Below are 21,911 nucleotides of genomic sequence, written 5' to 3' on the forward strand. Positions count from 1 at the left end.
TTATATTATGGACCATTTGCATTCAGATTAGATAAAAACAAGATGTAATACAGGTGTATATGGCTGGATTAACTGTCAAGCAGGCAGCTTTCCTAGGGGCCCCAAATGTCACATGTTAATTGTATGTGAAGTATGAACAAAGGCATGTCCTACATTTTTAACCGACGTGCCTCCATCTTACAGAGGGCAGGATGCATACACAATAGGCGAACGGTGGGGGACAATTCTGGAGGTTTCCAATCATAGGCACTTTTATTCTAACCATCTGAATATCCCCTGGTCTCCACCAGGTGTCAGTGGTGCTTCATTCAGAGCACAATGGACTTTCTCGACAGTATTACGCAATAGTTATAATCTGCACATTGTTGTGACGTCTCAGTTTTCACGCCCGGCGGTTACTTCACGCGTCATTGTTAGAATGCAGTTACATCATACATCCTCGAGATTGTATTTCACACATTTTTAACCTATTCTACCTGGTGTTTACTGCAACATTGAAACAGCATAACTACCGTATAGGTCTACGACATGACAACAAAGAGAGGGGGAAAAATTAGGCCTATAGATAGGCTAATTACTAATCTCATCTGACCTGTTCGCACCACGGTTTGCCGATCGTTATGAAAACAAGTGGTGGCTCTGCTCTTGATTGGCTGAACTTAAAGCTTAAATAACACCAACCTAGTTGATGTCGTTTATTTAAATTACAATCTAAAAATGCACGGCATATCCTGGCATATTGCCCTGAACCACATCACTGCTATCATGTTAACCCATAGACTGTATGTGCATTCAGGTTACATTACAAAAGCGGAAATATGACAGCTCTGCCTGGCCATAATGCATACTTTATGGATAATTAAAAAAATTAATTCAGAGCCTGCTTAGGAATATGTATACTTAATATAATAACTAGCCTACTGACAAAATTAATGAGCTAAGTAAGTTAACACAACTATCAAAGTTTGTTGAGTGCTTCTTTGAAAATTCAAAACAACTCTGTGCAATTATTAATTTCTAATGTTTATTTACATTGCTGACTGTACTGTTAAAGCACCTACCTGTATGTACTTCTCAGGCTTTCCTCCTCATAAACTGAATTTGTTCATACCAAATACCTCCTCTCATTGGTTGTGATCAAGAGAAGACAACGGGTGATGTGCAGATGTATTTAACATGATGTTGTACTTTGTGGTTTTCAGTGGTATTCCAGGTAAATTTCACATCCACAAATCTCTGGCCTGACTCCAAACCCTGCTTTCAATGCCAACCAACCAGTCTTGAGATTCCAGCTGAGGAAGTGGACCTTGCAGTGAGATTGTTTTGTCAGGTGCTGTTTCCAATGTCAAGTCTTAAACCAGCAAAGTGCTACAATTACAATTTTGACTGTAATAACTGTATCTGCTGAGTAAGAGAGATTATGAGCTCCACAGCAGTTACAGAGTGGACCTTGTGTTGTCAACCTGCTTTCAGCATTTTGAATTACATGTGAAGAGCAAAAAAAACAACAACAACAACTAAGAAGACTTTTAATATTTTAGATTAGTTTGATTTCACTTTTAATAAATGGAATTCAGTGAATTTAACATTCCCCTCTGTCTTGTAAAAAGTTTGGACTCTGTTTTTGTATCTCTGTTGTAAATAAGACAGTTTTAAAAAGGCGCCAAGAGAAGATAGTGTATTTTTTAATCAGGCACAGTGTAGATTGCATTAAAAGACAGCATGTCAATATGCCAGATTAAGCATCAAGGCCTTTTCATTTGCTTTCTCTGGGCAGGTCAATGCTAAAGTACTTTGAAGCAGCGAAGTAGTTAAAGAGAGGTATTATTCCTACAACACCTGAATGTATCATCGGTGCAGGTGGCTCGGGGCGTGGCTCCAAGTCAGTGGACAGGGGAGTCGTTTACGCATGCGTGATCCAGAAAAGTGCGTTTTAGAATGATTACTTGCCAGAGGACAGGCAGATTATACTGCTGCACACAACTGTTGTTTTAATCCCCCGGGCGAGGAGATTTAGCAAAGAAAAAACACAGGTTTTAAACCCAGCAGCCATATTGTATGGAAAAACGACGGAAAGACTCTTTTCAGAAAAACTCGTTTTCTCAGATACCTGTCGGCACTTTTGAGAACTTACATTCATTTTCTTACTGGCGGTGGGTTTGTGGTGGACAGCTAGCTTGCCAGCTGGCTGAGGAATTCAGAGTTTGGGACTAGTTTTGAGCTATTTTTCACAATATTGTTGTTGTCGCTTTGGTGTAAAAGTGTTAAATTAACCGTCTGAAATATGAAGGACCGATTGGAGCAACTTAAAGCGGTAAGTAGTGTCCAGGAAACGTTACATTTCCCTAATTGTGCCTCTCTGTACACTTTAATAGCCCTCTGAACAACGTTTATAAAGTCAGAAATGAGAGATTACCATTAGTAGAACATTTCTTTTTTTTAATAATTTCTATTTTTCCTCAAGCGTTTAACGTTATTCATTTGAACCAATAGAGTACCATGTAATGACACAACAGATGGATGTGGTAACGTGTATGTTGTAAACTGATTTAAAATGGAGATGCTGGGTAAGAGTAACTTTTCTTAACATGCAGCCATTTAGTAACTATTAAGTGTGAGAGATATAGGCCTTACTGTATTGTTGTTATTGTTATTAGTATTAACAGATGTCATTAAAACTTGCATATTTAAGTTGTTCCTATAAAACGACAGATTTGTGTATACCAATATTAATAAATGTACTCGGCCTTAGCATTAGGCAGTCTCAGATGAAAATGAGAACAGGTGAATCATTGCCATTAAAGCTGAACATATGAGTCAATTATTCGATTAGTTGATTAATGAACAATTAATCTGTAAAGATTATAAAATATTCTAGTCATGGCGTCTCAAATGTGAGGATTTACGTTTTTATATCAACATTTATTGAAGATCTTTGGATTTTGGACGGTTTGCTAGACGGTAAACAAGGAATTTTTGATAAATGGATACAGTATCTACAGTTTTGATGAACTGAACAAAATCCTCTCTACCTTCTGTACTTAACTGTCAGATTACAAATCTTATATAGCAGCAGAGAATTAATTAGCAAAAGAAACACACATTGCATTCATTTATAAATCCCCCACTACAAATTGAGTTAATTACAGTGAATACACTCTGCACATGCGGGTGAGACCTTGATCCAATTGAAACCCAAGGATGTGTTGCCATAGCCGCCTTAAACTCCTGGCCAAATATTTGCTGTGTTTAAAGTTGCTAACTGCGGTATCCCCCTCCACCTCCCCAGCCGTTTGTATCTCACACAGCTAGCTTCTTTTCAGGGAAAGGAAATACAGATAGCAAGTGAAGCGGGACAGTCATCAGTTCAGATCTGCTCTCATGTCCTGGTTGCCTGCGTCCCACTATTTTTTCCAATCTCTACTTCTCTCTTTCTTTATCTTTCTTCTTTATCCACACTCACCCAACACCTTTATTTTCCTCCTTGAGTTTCCTATGTAATGTTTAACTTGCTGGCAGGAAACCAGGCTGTCTATTGTTAGGTGTGTGTATGTGTGTGCATGGGGTGGGGTGGGATGTATACATTCATGTGAATGTCCACCGGTGTGATCACATCACATGATGTACTGGATTTTGGCAAAGAAGAGCAACAAGAAACGCTGACTTGTATTTTAACCTGGAGCTATGGTCACATGCTATAGCTTTTTATTGCCTGCTGGTTAGTAAGCTTTGAAAACAGTTGCTTGCCCTGACCATTTGAAAAATGAGTTGTTACTGTATCCGTGTTTGCTGCATTTCATTACCATGAGCCAGACTGAAGGTTAACGTTAACCCGGCAGCAGCTGTCTGTAATTCAGGCTTTCTGTTCCATTCCCCTCATTGCATTTTCAAATGTGCTTTCAGTCAAAGTAGTATGCTCTTCAGTTCTGTGCTCAGTGTTTTCCCACTCTGTACTACAGGCCTGTCTCAGAGCTAACATGGCTTCTTTTGTGGCACATGGAGTTTTTAAATCCCATATCAGATTTTAACATTGCATTAACACAAGTCCTGATGGAGTATTTTGGCTTCTGTCACCATGCTGCTGTAAATCTGGCCTCAGGTCCCCATCTGGCTGCTGTGATGATCGCTCTTAGCTCATTTTCTAAATCATCCCGTGGGAAAATCGGAGTGCGTGACGCTGCGACTAACAGTTTTATTTTTGATAAATCCGTCAAATATTTATGGTTTAGTCTATAAAAATATCATAAAACATCTCACCATAACCATCGCATTTTCCCAAAGCCCAAGATGATGTGATCAAATTGCTTATTTTGTCTGACCAACTCTCCAAAGATATTCAACATACTGAAATTAGAACAAAAGCCACAGATGACTGGCTGGAACTCAAAATAGCTGCAGATTGTTTTCCTGCCGATCGACTAATCATTGCAGCTCTACAAGTGTTACAACACATTATTTATACTCAGTATGGCTGCCTTTTCAGCTCAGTTTGGCCTTTTGTACACCCTCGTCCTTCAAAGCCTTCCATTCTACTCTTATTACTCACCAAGTAAAGTGCATTGTCCTGATACTGTTTTGTCATTTATGATCCTCAGAGACAAAGTCTGACAGTTAATCGCCTCCCAGTTTCTTTGAGATCACTGAGTCACAAGGGAGATAGTGAAGGGGAGGGTTGGACATTCATTCAAATCTGATGAATTGTGTGTATGTATATAGTTTTGTACATGATGTGTTGTACAGGTTAGTTATGGTGCTTGTATAAAAATATGCACCACATATATTTTGACGTAGTAGTGCAGAAGCCGATAAGATGAGTTCACTGTTTGTACTTGCCAGTGCACGTGTCTTTCAGTGCTTCATTTTTCTAGCCATGCGTTTGATCACTGCACATTTGTTCGGACTGTCCAGAAACACCACTACACCACAGTCTTATAGTTCGGACTCTGGTGAAACTGTGTGTTAGGAGAGCTAGGCAGAGGATCACTCTGTCTGCTTCAGTGTAAAACCTCTCTCTAGTTGCCTTGTTGAGGGGAATTATGCAACATGACATATGGCGCTTTGTATGCAGAACAAGCATAATGAAGTTATTTGAATAAAAGGAACAAGCTGGCATCCAGGCTGGCTAAGCATCACTCATGCACTGATGTTGTATTCTGTTTTTCTAATCTCAATGTCCGATTGTTGCAAATGTTATCCAGTGTGTTTGTAAGGGTTTTATGACTGCACAATCTTCATGAGATTATAGAATTATTCTTGATTTTGTTTGGTGGCATTAAATCTAGGATATGTTTAAAAAAAACAATGATTAGAGGGTGGCTGTTACTGTTTTGCAGAAAATGCTGTAAAATACTGGTTCATGTAAATCTATTTTGACAGCACACACACGCCTTTTAGAGATTCACTAATTGTGAAGCGGTTGCATTGTGTATTCAACAACTTCCAACCTGTAGTGATCAGAAACAATAAAAGGTTATGTGTTATGAATAATATGTTGATCCAAAATGATAGCACAAGTCTCATGTCTTCTAAAAGTAACAGCTGTCCCCAAGTTTAGTCCTAGGATTAGGTAAAGTCACTGTTCCTGTCAGTATCACTAACTGTTGTTACATAAAAGCAAGTGCCTGTGTGTGTGGCCTTTTGTCTATTTGGCTTGTTGAAGCATTTGTTGCACACATCGGTCCCTTTCCTCTTATTTTTGCTGAATGAGAGACACTGGAAGGAAGTGCTTGTTCTTATCTCGCCACTGCAGAAAGGTTGTGTGAGGCAGCATAATGTGCGAGCCAGAGTGCTACCACTGTATACTCTATGAGTAACTCTGTGTGTGTCCAGGGAACTCTGTGTTCACAACTGTTGTTAGTTACAGCAGCCTGAACCAAATAGTCGAGGCTCCATTTGCAATTCAAATTTTAGATGAGGGGTAAAAGGTTAAAGATCTTCTAAAAATTTAAAACATTTGAACAGACATAACGAAGTGCTGTTGCAGTAAATTTGAGTTCCCAGTAGGGCATATTTTCTTATTTTTTTTAAATCCTTTTGTTAATAAAATGTCTGAAAATAGTAAAAACACGCCCATTGTGGATGCCACCGCTGATTTATTAAAATGGTTTGTGTTGTTTGACTGTCAACAAAATGAACAAACAAAATCACTAAATTTACTATTAAATATGACAAAGAAAAGCAGAAAATGCTCCCACTTGAGAAGCTTGAGCTATCAAATGTCTGAAAGTTTTGCTTGACAATGACTAACGGCTATTAATTCATTATGCTGGTTAATTTTCACCCAACCACCACTCCATTAATTGACTAATTGTTGCAGCTATGGCTCCAAATTCCTGTTAAACATGAAAAAATTACTAATTGGAATTATTTTGACCGATACTGATACATAAAAATTCAAATTTTCATTGAAAAACATATTTAAATCATTATGGTGTGATTTTTGCAAGGAGCTGTATCAAACATAAATTTGGAGGTTGTATTATACATTTTGCCGTTTTCCCTTAACTTCATTGTGTTATAGATCTTTTTTGTGCATATAACAAGTTTGCAAGCACAAAGTCCACCCCAAAGGGAGTGACCATCTCCTGCAGAAAACGCTGCTCCTGACCTGCCTGAAAACATCTCGATTTTAGTCAATCCTTTTCTTTACTATCCTTTCTGTGACACTTTCTGTTCACCTTTCTGTGTGCATCATAATGCTCACCTTCTTGCTAGTGTGGCATTGCCTCGAAAACATTGGTGGCGAAACACACTGAGCTGCAGAGCGCACAATGACAAGACGTCCACCCGCTGCCTCCCCTCGCCCCCACACTCCTACCGAAGTCAGTTGACAGTTAAAATGTTACGTATTAAAGAGAAAGTTCTTGCAAATTAATAAATTACCACTCTGAAACTCTAGCTCCAACCTATGTTGCGAAGCTGGTTCATGAACATGTACAGCTGAACCAAGCCTGGTTACTGACTTGTCAGGACCCGCCCTACTCTGCTTCTGTAGTAGACCCTAGTCCATAACTAGGTGCTGCGCATATGCTACTCACCAAAAATCAAATAGAAGTCAGATGCTTCACTCTGTAGCTAAAACAGAGCATTCAACACACGGGGTTAAAAGAGGTGCTGCAGTAATGTGCAGTATGACAAGAATGTAGTTTTTTTTTTGAAAATGAAACCACGTAAACTTATTCTGGGACATCCCCCACATAAAATTATGAATATGAGCCTAATATGAGTATGATGTCTGGGCCTGGATGTCTCTGCAGCACAACAATCTTTAATTTAAAACAGTATTTTGATGTACATTTTTCCTTTAACAAATATTGCACCTCCTACGATTTCAGTATTGCTGTAGGCCATATTGCAGTTTCGATAAGATTTCCATAAATGGTTCAGCCTCATTGTATTTTGCATTGTGTAACCCAACAACGAACAAAGGAACGGTGTAACTCCCTTTTGAAGTTAAAGATACATTATAGTTGCAGCGTAAATGAAGTGTAAAATTGATATTTGAGATGACTAGTTTAGGGACTGCGATCGAGTCAGGTGGTAACAGAGAGCGGGGAAGTCAGCAGGCGTGTTGCCTAACATTTTCCATGCCTTGACTTTGATCCTGGCTGACTTTCTCCAGGAAAGTCAAGTGTCCAGACGTCAGACTCTCAGTCAGCCATTACAAAAGAGGAAAAACAAACTACCACGTGTTTAGTTTGTCCAGCAACACCCTTTAGGTGCTCAGTGAAAACACGGTCTGTAAAATGCAGAAGTAATTAAAAGGAAGGGTGAGCTTAATGTCCCTTGTCGCTCATTATTTGTGTGCGTATTATTATTTTTTCCCTCCACCTAACACTGTCACAGAATGGCCCTGTGATGTCTGTTTACACTGTACTTGAGCTGTGGATTCTTAAAAGTCAGGTGAAAACAGGTTGAGTTTCTGGAGCCTGGCCCTGTTAGTCTCTCACCGGTCTTTGCGGCCAACCTGTGGCACTGCCCTGTGTTCACTGACTGTCCCTCGTGACATACATGATTTCAGCAGAGTGAAGCTTTCTGATAACATGAATTGCGTGTAGCCTGATTAGCATCTGACCTATATTTCTGGCTGATGCATCATGCCAAGCTGCTAACCAGGAAGCTGTTCTATTAGTAAGTGGTTGTTTATGGTCTAAATTCTGTTTTCTTGGGGATTTTCCACTCTGAAAAGAAAAACATTTCAAAAGAATGACTCAGTTCCCATGTTTTTGAAGACTTGGGATTAGGGCTTTGGTGTCATAGGTAACTGGCTCTGCCCACAGGTAACAAAATCCGCCAGCACCTCTAAAGCTGACTAGTTAACACCTTTTATGTTTTGTTTGTTCAAGAAGATGGAGTTTGAGAAGAGGAAAAATTACAAGTTGTTTTTCTCTTTATCGTTCTTGGTATTTGTTAAATTTGAGTTTGTTGTAAAACATGTCAATAACATATTGAAACAAGTATTATTTTGTATTAATTTGGTATCACAACTGAAACTTTTAGTAGGAAGGTACTGTATAGGCACTGGTATCGAAACTGTAATTGACACCCAGCCTTGTAAATGGAGCACAAAACACATAAAGGCACACTCTGATATGCTGTCTTTAAACAGAGATGGTTGGGAACCTTGTTTTGGCCTCAGGTTAGTATGTTCAACAGGATGTGTTTGTAATTGTTAACAACACAGGGTGCATTTTTTCCTGTATATTTATCTGGGTGCATGTGTCATAGGAAACACGTTTTAGTGCTAAGCACAGTCTATCTGCTTTTCTTTAAAGGCAAGGCAAGTTTGTTTAGTAGAGCACACTCCTTTCAACAACCAGGCATTTGGATGCTTTATATAAAACCTAAAAAGACATTAAGACATGATATAAAATAACACAAGACGATATATATATATAAAAGAGTTCGACAAAATAGGCATCTGCTTTTCTGTTTCTATACTGGTGAACACAATCTGAATGAACCTGTAATCCTGAGCCTTGCTTTATACTTTGAGCTTTGGAAAAAACATCTAATCAAGGGCGTAAGTTTTGTTTCAACATTGGAAGAGACGCATATTAAGCAGGGGCTTCTCCCCCCAAAAAATTGAGCGTTAAACACTTCATTGCCTGCATTCTGGTGAATTGCTGCCTTTTTCTGCATCAGTTTAAGTGGAAATGTCTTTATTGATGTAAAAGGAATAAGATAATAATTCAGGTGGCAGGTGACAGTTCAAAATATAAAAATGTAATGCAATAAGGCTTCCAGGAATTCTTTTCAGATATGAAGATTTCAGTGGTAATTCCATGATAACTTGCTTCATGTTAATTCATTTAGAAATTCCTGGACTTTAATAGCTCCTGTGTTTCAGGAAGTTTTCTGCTCATGTTCAAAACATTCTGCACGTTCAAAATCTATCCGACGTATTTGTGTGCTATATCGAGAATTAAATCATAATTTAAAGAGAATCAAGTCATAGTATTTTTAGGAAAATCTCCCTGCTCTATACTCTGTGATTAGACACATTTAGGATGGGAAAAATATGTTTTAAAAAGATGATGGTGACTGAGGAAATTTTACTTTTTCTCCACCGAGACCAGAGGTCGACAACCTTTACTATCTAAAGAGCCACTTTCAAAAAAAACATGTTTGGAGCCGCAAAAATATTTTAGCCCTTTACAAGCAGTTACCAAAGCCTATTAGTTTAAATTAGCTTAAATACATTACTAATAGATCTAAATGACCATTCCTTCCTATGTTTTACCACAAAGTTGCTGCAGTAGGCCTCTAGGTTATTTATGATTATTTGGCTATTTAATGTAACTTTGCACTGCAATGTTTTGGTGCATTTATGAAGTATCACAGATCAAACATTCTGGTAAGCCAGCAGTTGTGAAAGCATACATATCTATCCACACACTATTAAATTCTTTGTTTTCCTCTGAGATATTATTTTTTTTAGATTTGAATCCATAGCTATCTCAGGAGAACAGGCTACCCACTCAAGACACTGCTATTGAGTTTAGCGCCAGGATATAGTATGATGATGCACATTTTAGCTGATGAAGTGTATATACATTTTTTTATTTGATGTATATGCTACATGTTTTTATAGTTGAATACTTCTAGGATGACTTTGGACCTACAACAATGATAGACCAATGTAAATATAAAAAAAGGTATTCACTTTTTGTCAGGGAGCCAGAACCCGCAGGTTGCAGACTGCTGACCTAAACAAGTCAGTAGTTGCTGGTTATTGTATATATATGTTATAGCCTTCACACTAATCTCTCTGGCCAGCTGGGACTCTGCTAGCACTACTCTGATACGTCCTTTACTTTTATCCTGTTAGACGTGTGATCAAGATGATGACGACGTGGAGATTGCTGTGGACAACGCAGCCTTTATGGATGAGTTCTTCTGTCAGGTCAGTGTCACTATAAGTGCATTATTGTGTGGTGGCTTTTACTACTTCACTTGTATTTATGAGGGAATGCGTGTTTGTAAATGTCTTACTGTAAGTCATTTGCATACGTTTGAGGTTTAAGGTGTGTGTGTGTGTTTCAGATTGAGGACATCAGGAACAGTATCGATAAAATTGATAACAACGTGGCTGAGGTCAAAAAGCTTTACTCGGTCATCTTGTCTGCCCCCACATCAGATCAAAGTAAGATACCTTGCCACAATTCCCTTTTCTTCCTGTACCTGCCCTTTGTTCTTCTGCAAAATGTATTCACTAAACCCTTCTCACTTAGAATCATATTAAGGATGGTTTTCTAACCTATCCATAACTCCTTACTAATGTTTCTCCTTTGCAAGCTGCAGTTGCTTGCATTTTTTGTGTCCCAAACTAAATTAAATCTGACTTTTGCAATCAGAAACTCAAAAAACAAAGCCACACTTAAAAGTGAATCCTTAATATACGTTTTGTTATACAACGTGACTTTCTTAAAGCAGCATCATGAACATGTAAATTAATGCAGCTTCACTGGTTTGACAATTTAAGAGAGGCCAGCATTGCGAAATACGGCTGATCTTTCCACAGCATCATTTAAATGTTAAATTGATTTGAGAACATTGCCAGTTTATTTGTACTTGCAGCAAGCGTGACTCTCTCACCACATTGCTAATGCTATTTTACTGCCACACTTCTCTTACTTCCCAGAAACACAGGATGACTTGGAGGCAATCACCAATGACATAAAGAAGATGGCAAACAATGCAAGAAACAAACTCAAGAGTGAGTCTGCCTACAACACATGCATGCACGCACGCACGCACACACCAACACAGACCTTGTCAGTGAGAATAATGGAGATGTTTATGTGGGTTTAATGATAATGAAGAATTAAACAATGATGACAAATCAGTCATTTGGATTGCTTCCTAGCCATCGAGAGAAATCTGGAGTCAGAAGAGCAGGAGAGGGTGTCGGCTGACATGCGGATACGTAAATCACAGGTAAATGATGTCTGTCTGAAGTTAGTCTCATAGGAAACCTTTTGTTTTGCAGAATGTGAACACTATGTACTGCATGTTGCGACTTACTAGTTAATATTCTGCAGGATCTGAGATCTTCTAATTTTTGTCAAATTCAATGTTCTGAATATATCATTTATATGAAGATTACTTCTATGCTAATTACCTTTCCCCTGTTGTCTCAACAGCATGCAGTGCTGTCCAGGAAGTTTGTGGAGGTAATGACAAAGTATAATGAAGCCCAGGTGGACTTCAGGGAGAGGAGTAAAGGACGTATTCAGAGACAGCTAGAGATCAGTGAGTGTTTCCCACATACATGGCCATGAAGTCATGGGATGGTCCTACAGCCGTCTTTGTCATTAACTTTTTCTCTTTGCAGCTGGAAAAGCAACAACAGACGATGAACTGGAGGAGATGCTGGAAAGCGGCAATGCTGCTGTGTTTACTGCAGGGGTGAGTGTGTGTTTGTGCATTTCTTCTATTTTCAGCAGTAAGCTAACATCAACTTGAAACTGATAATGATGTGGTTGAAATGTTAATTTGGCAGTTGCTCAGTAAAACTCAAAACAGCTTGCATCAGCTGGTTAAAGATTAGCTTGTGACTTGGGCCTGTTGTCAGTTTGCTTTCTTGTGCCTATTTGTGCTCCAAACCTCTTTTGTATCAGCCAATGGGTAAAAAAAAAGAAAAAGAGTCGTGCATGAAGGAACATAACTCACCCCTGGAAAATGTAGGGAATGGCAAAGGATGTAGCCTAAGGTGGCATGACATCAACTATGGCAAGTGCGCTAGGATCAAACTCACAATTGTAAAGGTGGCTTGACAACAATAAGAACAGTGAAAACAGAAAACAATAGGCTTTCCAAAACAAAGACTGGGGACAGATAAAGACCAGGGAAGCTGCATTGTTATCCAGACAAATGAGACCACATCAAATGCTCAAAGACTGCCTGTTGAAATGATGCCTCATGACAGAGAGTGCTGTATTGTGTTGTTTTTGAGCAGCTTGAAACAACTGAGAAAAATATGCACCGGCACCAAAGCCTGGCTATGCCTACTTTGCTGAGGAGGTAGTTTGGGAAGAATTTCTTGCTCAAGGACACATGACTCAACTTGACATTAACAGATATGAAAGTGTTGAGTTTTTGAACAGCATTGGGTGCTATAATAAAATCAAATTAGGGAGTGAACCCTAAAAATGTTTGCAATGCAACCATTATTTTCTTTTTAATGATAATATATTTATTTATTTTCTCATATGAACAAACTATAAAAAACAGAATCCAAGCTGCATAGCACACATTCTAAGTCAGACATTACATAAACGCTAACAGTAGCACAGTGATTAATTAACATGTTTTGCATACAAGAATTTAATCTACACATTTAAACATTTCGTTGGGTTTAGTGATCTGAAGTGGGAGCCTACTAGACGGTTGGTGTTCCCCTGTTTAATATATAGTAAATGGACTGCAGGTGTTTTAGAACTTTACACATATGCTCACATATCACTGGTGGCAAGAAACCATGCAGTACAATGGCCCTGACCATGGGGAGCAACTTGAGTTCACTGTCTTGTTTAAGGACACTTTGACATGTGGACAAAAGGAGCCGGGAGTTGAACCACCAACCCTGTAGTTATTGGATTCTACCTACTGAGCCACAGCCACCATTTACAACATTTATATCTTAAATGTTTCTTGGTCAGTGAGCTCTGTTCTGCCAAGATGCTAAACTAAACCAGATCATGGCCAGTCTCTGCCACGCTGATCAGAAGAGTTAAAGCTGAGACACTAAATATGACCCAGGGATGTTTCTTTGTCTGCACTGTTCCTGAATGGTAACAGTAAAGCTCTCCTCTCCATAGATTGTGGACTCTGGGATCTCTAAACAAGCCCTGAGTGAGATTGAAGCCAGGCACAAAGACATCGTCCGTCTGGAAAGTAGCATCAAGGAGCTGCACGATATGTTTGTAGACATCGCCATGCTGGTGGAGAGCCAGGTACAGTTCTCTACATCCACCTGCCCACCATATCATCGAAACGTCAATTGCTTCCGGAGCTTCTCCTTTGTTTCATTCATTTATTCACTCTTTGCATTCATTCTTAACCTTTCCTGGCTTTGTGTTCAACTATTTTCCCCCCCTCCTACTTATTTGTCATCTTGTCTCTGCTGTGGTCTGACTATCAATCTGCATCTGTCTCTGTTTCCTCTTTTCCAGCTCCATGCCTTTTTTTCTCTCTTTACCCTCCTCTGCCACTGCCACCTCCATCTCATCACCCAACATTGATGGAAAAACTCACGAATGCGTTTAGTAAGATGCACTAATAAAGCGTCATTGTACACATCAGAGCAGACTTCACATTAGAATGAATACAAACACATATTGTTGATCAGTCAGTCGCTGTATGTATGTATATGCGTACGTGAGTCTAACCACATATTTCTTGCCGCTTGCACCATGCTTTCTGAGGGAAAGGCTTCTTTGAGGTAAGGGCCACACTACTGCTGTTTGTGTTGTGTGATTTGTTTTCCCAGGAAACTTGTTTTTTATTTCTGTTTTTTTGTTTGAAAAAGTTTGTTTCAAAAAGAAATTCAGCACTAACATAAATATGAATGATTTAGTTACATTTCAGTCTCAGTGGAGGAATATAATCACCATAAACTGCAAAAAAGTGATCTGTGAATTTCTGATACATCTGAAACCAGGAGGCTATGCTACAAAGCAAGTTCACCATAACCAGGACATCCTTGTACTGTAGCAATTGCGATCAGGAAAGTTGGTTTACATGAAGTTGGTTCATAACTTTGTAAGTCAACCCAGATTTTTGCTGCTAATTATTGTGAACTGTCCCTGTCAAATAAACAAATAATTGAAATAAAATGAAAATATGACCAACCGCAAACATGGACAAGTCTACTGACAGCAGAGAGTCATATTTTACAAAAGCAAAAGAGTTAACAGCCATATAAAATGAATGTGTTGCTTTGTGTTCTTACAGTGTGTATGAAGACTTTAGCCGTATTCTTTCAGCTCAGGTTTCAACTCACTTTCAAGAACTTCTCCTCACTTCAAAAATCTGATTTTTTTTATTTAACACACTGAAATGTTCCAAAAATTGTTCTAAATAAGCTTCATAAAGCAAGAATTGAAAAAACTATTCATGCTGTAAAAAGTGCTCCAATAGTGGTCAGAAGACTCAACATTTACTATAAACTCACATGTGCACAAATAGCAAAAAGTGGAGCGCTACAAGACCAATGTCTATAATATATAAGAAAGAAATGTAACCTAATGTTATAATAAACAAATTCAAAAATTTAACTTAATTTGAATAACAAACAATATGCATAATATATAACATAAAAATAAAAAGGAAACCATTTCTTTTAACAGCTGCGACAAGAAGTGTGAAATGTTAGTAAGCTTACTTTCATGTGTTAAAACTGCAAGTACAAGTCTGTAGTGCTTCAGTCTCTGTTGTAGGATGATATCTGTATACAAAACCATCGACACATCATCACAGCATACATCAAAATAGCCTATAAAAGTGTGCGGAATCTGTAATTTTCTAAGAGAACTGATTGGTCAGTAGGCTGTGTGTTTTTATAGAGTTGATTTGTCTTAAACTTAACCTGATCCGAACATAGTTAGCCATTCAGCGTAAGTTTCCATGTCTATGTACCCCGGTAAGAAGTGAACCACTGTCGTAGGACTAAAAACCCAAAGGCCCCAGATGTATTACTGAATGTGTTTCAACTAATTTAAACTTTTCCTCTGCAAGTTATGTGTTGCTCTTTGTCTTACTGATTGTTGTGTTGTGTTCTTTTTCAGGGTGACATAGTAAACAACATAGAGCAGAATGTATCCAAGTCAGTGGACCACATAACAGTGGCTAAGGAACAGACCAAAAAAGCTGTAAGGTACCAGACCAAAGCACGAAAGGTAATATCATTTAGCGAACTGCTGTACCAGTGTGCTTGTGACCTCTTCCTCCTGTTTTTATTTTGCTTATTTTCCACACACAGTTCCACTTTTTTTTTGCACTGTTTGACATGTTAAACCACACAGTGTGCATACAGCTCACACTCCCTCACCCTGCAGACACAATCTCACAAACAACTGTTGAATTCTGTGTGCTTTGCTTTTTGTTTTCTCTCTCTCTCTCTCTCTCTCTCTCTCTCTCTCTCTCTCTCTCTCTCTCTCTCTCTCTCTCTCTCTCTCTCTCTCTCTCTCTCTCTCTCTCTCTTATGCTTTTCGTCACCTGACACCGTGCCCCATGTTAGGGTGGGATGATTGAAAGGATTGAGAGCAACATGGACCAGTCAGTGGGCTTTGTGGAACGGGCCGTAGCGGACACTAAGAAAGCTGCAAAGTTTCAGCAAGAGGCTCGCCGTGTGAGTGGCTACAGTCAGGAAGGGCGGCCCGGTTTCCCAAAAGCAGCAGAAATTGTTTTTATTTTATCATTTACAATAGAACAATCCTAAGGATGTTTTAGTTTACTTTAACAGGCAGTACAAAGAAGAGATAGTCCAATGAAATGTAATAAATTGGATGCCAAAGGATAAAGGTTAAGTCAGATACAAGTTCACAAGCCTGGCCTTGTATTAGAATATGATTAAATAATACAATCCATTTGGCTCAATTTTTGCTGCACTGCAATGTGGCGTAATTTGGTAGTGGGCCAATCAAACATATGCAAGCACACGTTTCTGGTTGTTTAATTTGCAACATAAACGCTGTGTTGCTATTGTTCACTTTGTGGTCATTCCAAAGAAAGATAAAATGATTATTATGGTGATTGTGTTAAAGAGTTATAATATTCAGTTCCACTGTGCAGTGTTTGATCATATAAATAGCTTCATGGATCTGTTATTCACCCAAGCTAAAACAACACATCTCCACCTGTGTAGCCCCTTGTGTTTTTATCTAAATGTCAAGGTAGTTTATGAACGGTAGAAGGAACTGGAATTCCTCTTTAACACAAAGATGCTCTTGGGAAACCTGCCTGACAACATGAAGACAATCCCTACTATGAAGACCCTGATCCTCACATGTGATGACCCCTAACCCTCCCACCTGCTCTGCTCCTGAGCATCCACCACCCTGTGGGCTGTGGACCCCCTGTGCTTTGACCTGACCAGCACCCAGACCACCCACCCAAACCCCCGTCCTACTTACACACACAGACACACACATTCACTCACAGCTTCAACTCTTTCTCTGTCCTTTCTTCTCAACTTGCAAAAGCTTTAACTTTGTGTTTACAGGCTCATGATTGCTGCATCATTATTTGTTTTTGTCTGTGTAGTGTAAAAAACGGCTTCTTAGCTTTAGGCTCATGACTGCTGCATCATTATTTGTTTTTCTGTGTTCTGTAAAAAACGACTTCTTAGCTTCAGGCTTGTTACCGCATGTGTGTGAAGAAAACCTTTGTATTGACAGGTTAACATAAAGTCAACAGTGTTGTACCAATACAAAACTGGTTTATCAGACTTCAGCAAGATTGATGCACAGAGTTTGTGCAGTTACCAAGCTACTAAGAGAATTCTTGTTATTTGATACGGCCGTTGTTGCCACATACTGTACTGTACATATTCCCTTATACAAATACTACGTAACATACAGTAGTAGAGTCTATAATTGTCGGTCCTAACTCCTGATGGTACTGTGTGTACTTGGTTGTTCCCAACAGAAAATGGTGATAATAGTGGTGGTTGTGCTGGTCTTGCTGGCCGTACTAGCTCTCATAATCGGGTTGTCAGTGGGACTGAAGCGATAATAAGAGAAGAGCTAAGGGTGAGTAAGAGCAAACAACCTCTCTTGAGCCACAATGGGTGTGGGTAAGAAGCTTGCTTTGGAAAAGGGTTTGCTCTTTTCCCTCAGGCTCTCTATGTGTGTATTTTCTTTCTATCCAAAGGGCTTACTTGAGGTGTGTGTTTGTGTGTATTTGAAGTGCCTGTGTGTGTGTGTGTGTGTGTTTTCTTCTACTTTGCAGCACTTGCCTCTGGTTACCGCTGAACTAGGGCTGGACAATAAAACAATAATTATCACAATATAATTTTTTTCAATAACAATATAACAAATGTTCAATAAATGTTTGATTCTATTCACTTGAATCATACATGAATTAGAACTTACTTTTTCTATGAAGATATTTATTTTGTTGAGGAAAAAGGACTTTTTTTGTTGTTGTTGTTTTGAATGTTTTACCTCAGATTTGTGAAGTGATCAACTGTGGCCTCAAGTGTTGACCATAAAGAAGAGTTTAAACCACAACTAAACATCAGGTTACTTCAACTTTCACTCAGGAGAAAAAAAATCAACCTTTAAAATAATGATGTGATATTTATTGTGATAATTTTTTGGCCATATCGTCAAGCCCTACGCTGAACAAACAAAGCAGTGTTAGCGGAGGATTAGTCGCACACTGTTTAAGCCGGTGTTTGGTCAATGGGCTCACTTCAGTGCTCATGTTCCCCGTGATTAACGCTATTCTCCCTTCATCTCCCTCTGTTTCTCCCTCTCTGTAGAAGATGATCATAATTGGTGCGGTCTGTGCTGTGGTTGTTGTCATCCTCCTCATCATCATCCTCACCCAGACACTATAGCAGGACCGCCGTGTGGTCAGTTTATTCATCATCCACTCCATCCTATCCTCCATCTGCTGCTCTGCCAAAGAAAAAACTGATAGCGATCACTCCATATGGATATAATATTTAACCTGCAGATGTACACCTCATCATTTTAAAAAAAAAATAACTCAAAGACAAGTGCTACATGTGACCTCTGGGGAAAAAGAAGACCTACAAGACATGGGATAATTCTAAAAACGCTTTGACCTTTTATCCAATGAGAACGGTCCGTCCTGTCCGGTGAGTGTCTGTTTGACTCTCTCCAGTGGTTTTGACAGTTTGAGGATGCTCTGCTGCAAATGAGGAAATGAGACTGAAGCTGACACGACGTATAATACCTGTTGTATCGCTGCGAAAGGGGAAAGGGAATTGAAAAATAACCGATCAAAGCATCACTCCAGTTCACTAAACATTTCATTGTTCAACATCCGATGCCAAAGAATCAGCCTGGAAGTGTTTGTCATCTGATATGTATTTTCCAGGAAGTCCTTGTGAAGCTTTATAGAAGCACATCACCCCCCACGTATCTTTAGTTTTTGCCTTTGAGCCATGACACATTTTGTGATTGAAAAGCTAGCTACTGTATGCTCACTGTAGTGGGGTTCTGTTGGTTTTGGGGAGTTCCAGTACTTTCACATTTCACAGTACGTCTCTGTAATTAAGCTCAGATGATCATGTAATAGATATTTTAATTTTACTATTTACTATTTTGTGTGTTTTCTATCTAGCCCTGAATATGGCTCAGTTCTTAAACCTGAAGAGGATCAGTGTGCTCACCTATGATTCTTCAGTTTAGAGAGCCCAGTGGTTCGGATTGATTTTAAATGTGAAGGATGGTGCTCATGGAAACGCATTTCATGGACCTTAGATAAGCAAAGAAGACAGGCTATGGGGATAAACATGCGTTCCATGCTTAATGATTTATGTAAACACTGCAACTGGGAGAAATGCATGAGAATGTTTGTTTTGTACCTTTACTAACCTGTTAAAATGTTTACCATCTTGACTTTTTACATCTATAGACATGATTGTCTCCCTTGTTAAAATGCTGTAAAAGCATAACATTTTAATGCCAAAGGGTTTGAAAAGACACTGGTAGTAGCATTTTTATTTATTTACTTTTTGGTGACGTGTAGAAGTCACACATATAGGATGTAGGAGGTGAAAATGGACTCTAACACACAGTAAGGTTTTCCCGACTGGCTGCTCTCCTGGCATATTTTGGGTCACAATATTTCTATTGTAAACATTCAACTTGGTTGCCAATTTATTAGGTACAGCTATCTGCAGCCCTGTAATACGTCCTCTGTTCATGAAGGTTAGCTTTTGCGTAAACAGCTTAAGAGATATGCTGGGTAAACTTAATGGGGACAGTAGTTTGTGGTGCTTTTGAATTGTATCATAACTGTATTGCATTATACTTAAGAGGTGTGTCTAATATTTAGTCTGGCCTCGTTGATGTAAACTGGGTGAAGAAAATATTAGAAACACCTGTCAGTACAAGAGTTTAGAGTTCAGCAGCACTGTTAAGTACAACCTCCAAAAAGCTCTTGAAGTCAAAAACACGCATCTGAAACAGTTCCAACTAAAACTGAACACAATAACCTTCATGTTTTTTATAGTCTTCGTACTAAAACCAATTGAAGTTAGGAATTACTGTAGGGCTGTTGTGTTAGTCTAAATTCATTTTAACTAGCTGTACCTAATATATGGGCAACTTAAGTTTACTTCTGATAGGTCACCATCATTTCATTTGGCCTTTTCTTCTTGGTAGAGTGAAAGCGTTAAACGGGCAAGTGTATTGAACCTCGGTGCACAAGTTGTCACCCAGTGGCTTTAATGTGACAATTAAAGCAGGTGATTCCAGCTGTGAATACAAGGATAATCAATAATAAACAGCGATTGACCACATCTAGGTGTTTTCTAGTGTCAAGAAATAATTGTCATTTGCATTATTATATGGGCCACCATTACTGAAGGAAGTCTTTTTCTGTTCGACCAGTCTTAATGGTGCCTTTGATTCTGGTTGTGTGGGGAGCACTTGAAAGTGAGAGGCCCAAACAGGCGGTCTGCCCTTTTGGCTTCTGTCCACCAAATGTTCAATCCCAATGCTTCCATTCAATCCTTTTTCTTTATGCCACTAACGGATGCATCAACACGGACTGCAATAACTGAAGCTGTTGTACCCGGTCTTAAATTAAGGTTCCAGTGATTTTAATGGAAATTAAAGATTTTATGTTTTTTAATGACTGGTTGAGTGTTTCCTTGCGATCTCATGCATGTCTGCCCTGCCGCCCTTATGAGAGTGACAGGGTGGAAATATGTAACTGATTTTTTTCCTCACACCTTTTGTTGACTGCATGTTATGGGAGAGCTGTGTGGATGTTTTTTTATGCGTTGGTAGTAACTGTTGTCAGCAGATTGTTGGAACAGCATGTTAACCACTGACTGTTGCAAAGTACAGTTTTTCAAGATTGGTGCACAAATGTCAAAGAGGAGGTAAGATTGTTCTTTTTTATCTCTTTACACACACACAAACAAACACACTCTAACCTCTGTCACCCTTTTTTCTCCTTTTAACTCAGTCACTCCTTACATAAATGTCATCACATTGTGCTTGGCTGCGTTTGTGTGTAGACTCATGAATTAAAGCCTGATTCCAGTGACCGATGTTGTCTGACAACTTTGTATTTCTGATTAAATCTGCAGAAAAAGATGATGATCACATTGTGCTGTGCCATCATTGGAATTGTTGTGTTCTCCTATCTCTACAGCTTCTTCTCATAAAAGGTTTTACACAGGTAAAAGACATGTAACAGCCTGTAACACTTCTGTTCTTTCTCACTTCATGTTGAATTAATGTCCCTTTTTTGTCTTTGTTTCTAGGAAAGAGGGTTTCAAGAAAAAGATTATTTCCTGAAGAGGTCCCCTTATTTTTACCCTGCCCATTATCTAAATCTGTTTTTAAATCTTATAAAGTATAAAAAATAAATATAAATTGAACCATATCAGTCCCATGCACTTACCCTTCTATTAATCATTTGAATTTAAATTATGTTTTTGCTGTATGAAGTGTTTGAAAAACGTGTTATAGCCTAAATGTAGATTTTTCTCGGTCTGCCTGTTCACAGCCAGATGGTTTTGTGTGTGACTTAAGTAACTGTGGACCAATCTGGTCGGCTGTAGTCTACTGCCTCCTCGTGGAGGGGAGATATAGATAAATTATAATTATCTGGAAAATATTTCCAAGGATTCATTTATACTTAAAGTTAAAAGATGATGTTAGTGCTGTCTAGGCTCCAAACGTCCTATCATGCACAGACACATAAGTATGCTCTTGTCAAAAAATATCCACTGAAGTAGCATTTTCTGACTTGTCATAATCTTAATAAACTGTGGTTGATTTTGTTGTGTGTGCTGTCTGTATGCGTCTGTGCTGCTGAAATGCTTGTACTGATAGTCTTTTCTGTAACAGCGGCTGTCGCTGTGCTCACTGGCTGTGTGTCAACCCAGTAAAGCCTCTTATGTAATAAAAGATTTCTGTGCGTTGTACCAAGTGTTGGTGTATGCTTCGCTTCCTGCGTCGGGAGGTTTAAACATGGCTCCGCTGTTAGGATGGAGGGACCCATTCTGACAGGCTTTCTGAAACCCGACACCTTTTTACCTTCAGACCTTTGCCTGATTCACGCTATTTGACCCCCTTTGACTTTGTGTGAATGCTACAGCAAGTGTACGGCGATGCACGATAAAACATCCGTGTATCAAAGGCTTCCGTGACCTAGTTTCATCCCCCATCTAGCTCTTCTTCCTAACCGGGGGC

General features: G+C 39.0%; 1 protein-coding gene across 3 annotated transcripts; it reads left to right on the forward strand.

Moving 5' to 3' along the window:
- Positions 1-1,928: 1,928 nt before the first annotated feature.
- stx3a (syntaxin 3A) lies at positions 1,929-21,648 on the forward strand. Of its 3 annotated transcripts, XM_038699086.1 has the most exons (11): positions 1,935-2,314; positions 10,331-10,405; positions 10,546-10,645; positions 11,144-11,218; positions 11,369-11,439; positions 11,646-11,754; positions 11,837-11,910; positions 13,323-13,457; positions 15,291-15,401; positions 17,152-17,255; positions 17,990-20,818. In XM_038699086.1, exons 1-10 carry the CDS (start codon positions 2,285-2,287, stop codon positions 17,236-17,238), a joined length of 867 nt encoding a protein of 288 aa, XP_038555014.1. In that variant the 5' UTR covers positions 1,935-2,284; the 3' UTR covers positions 17,239-17,255; positions 17,990-20,818. The 3 variants fall into 3 exon arrangements, with proteins under 3 accessions (XP_038555016.1, XP_038555015.1, XP_038555014.1); XM_038699088.1 differs by lacking the exons at positions 15,291-15,401; positions 17,152-17,255 and adding an exon at positions 15,743-15,853 and having other exon boundaries at positions 1,929-2,314; positions 20,801-21,648; XM_038699087.1 differs by lacking the exon at positions 17,152-17,255 and having other exon boundaries at positions 1,933-2,314.
- The last annotated feature ends 263 nt before the right edge of the window (positions 21,649-21,911 follow it).

Source organism: Micropterus salmoides, unplaced genomic scaffold, assembly GCF_014851395.1.
Source record: "Micropterus salmoides isolate LMB-PRFRI ecotype aquatic unplaced genomic scaffold, ASM1485139v1 Ms_hic_scaffold_5, whole genome shotgun sequence".
NCBI classification, from domain to species: Eukaryota; Metazoa; Chordata; class Actinopteri; order Centrarchiformes; family Centrarchidae; genus Micropterus; species Micropterus salmoides.

Bases quoted from the DNA above. Each gene is read 5' to 3' on its own strand.
- stx3a (XM_038699086.1), top strand. From the start codon at position 2,285: ATGAAGGACCGATTGGAGCAACTTAAAGCG. The intron at 10,406-10,545 runs GTCAGTGTCACT...TGTGTGTTTCAG, and splicing joins TGGATGAGTTCTTCTGTCAG to ATTGAGGACATCAGGAACAG. The intron at 15,402-17,151 runs GTAATATCATTT...TGTTCCCAACAG, and splicing joins ACCAGACCAAAGCACGAAAG to AAAATGGTGATAATAGTGGT.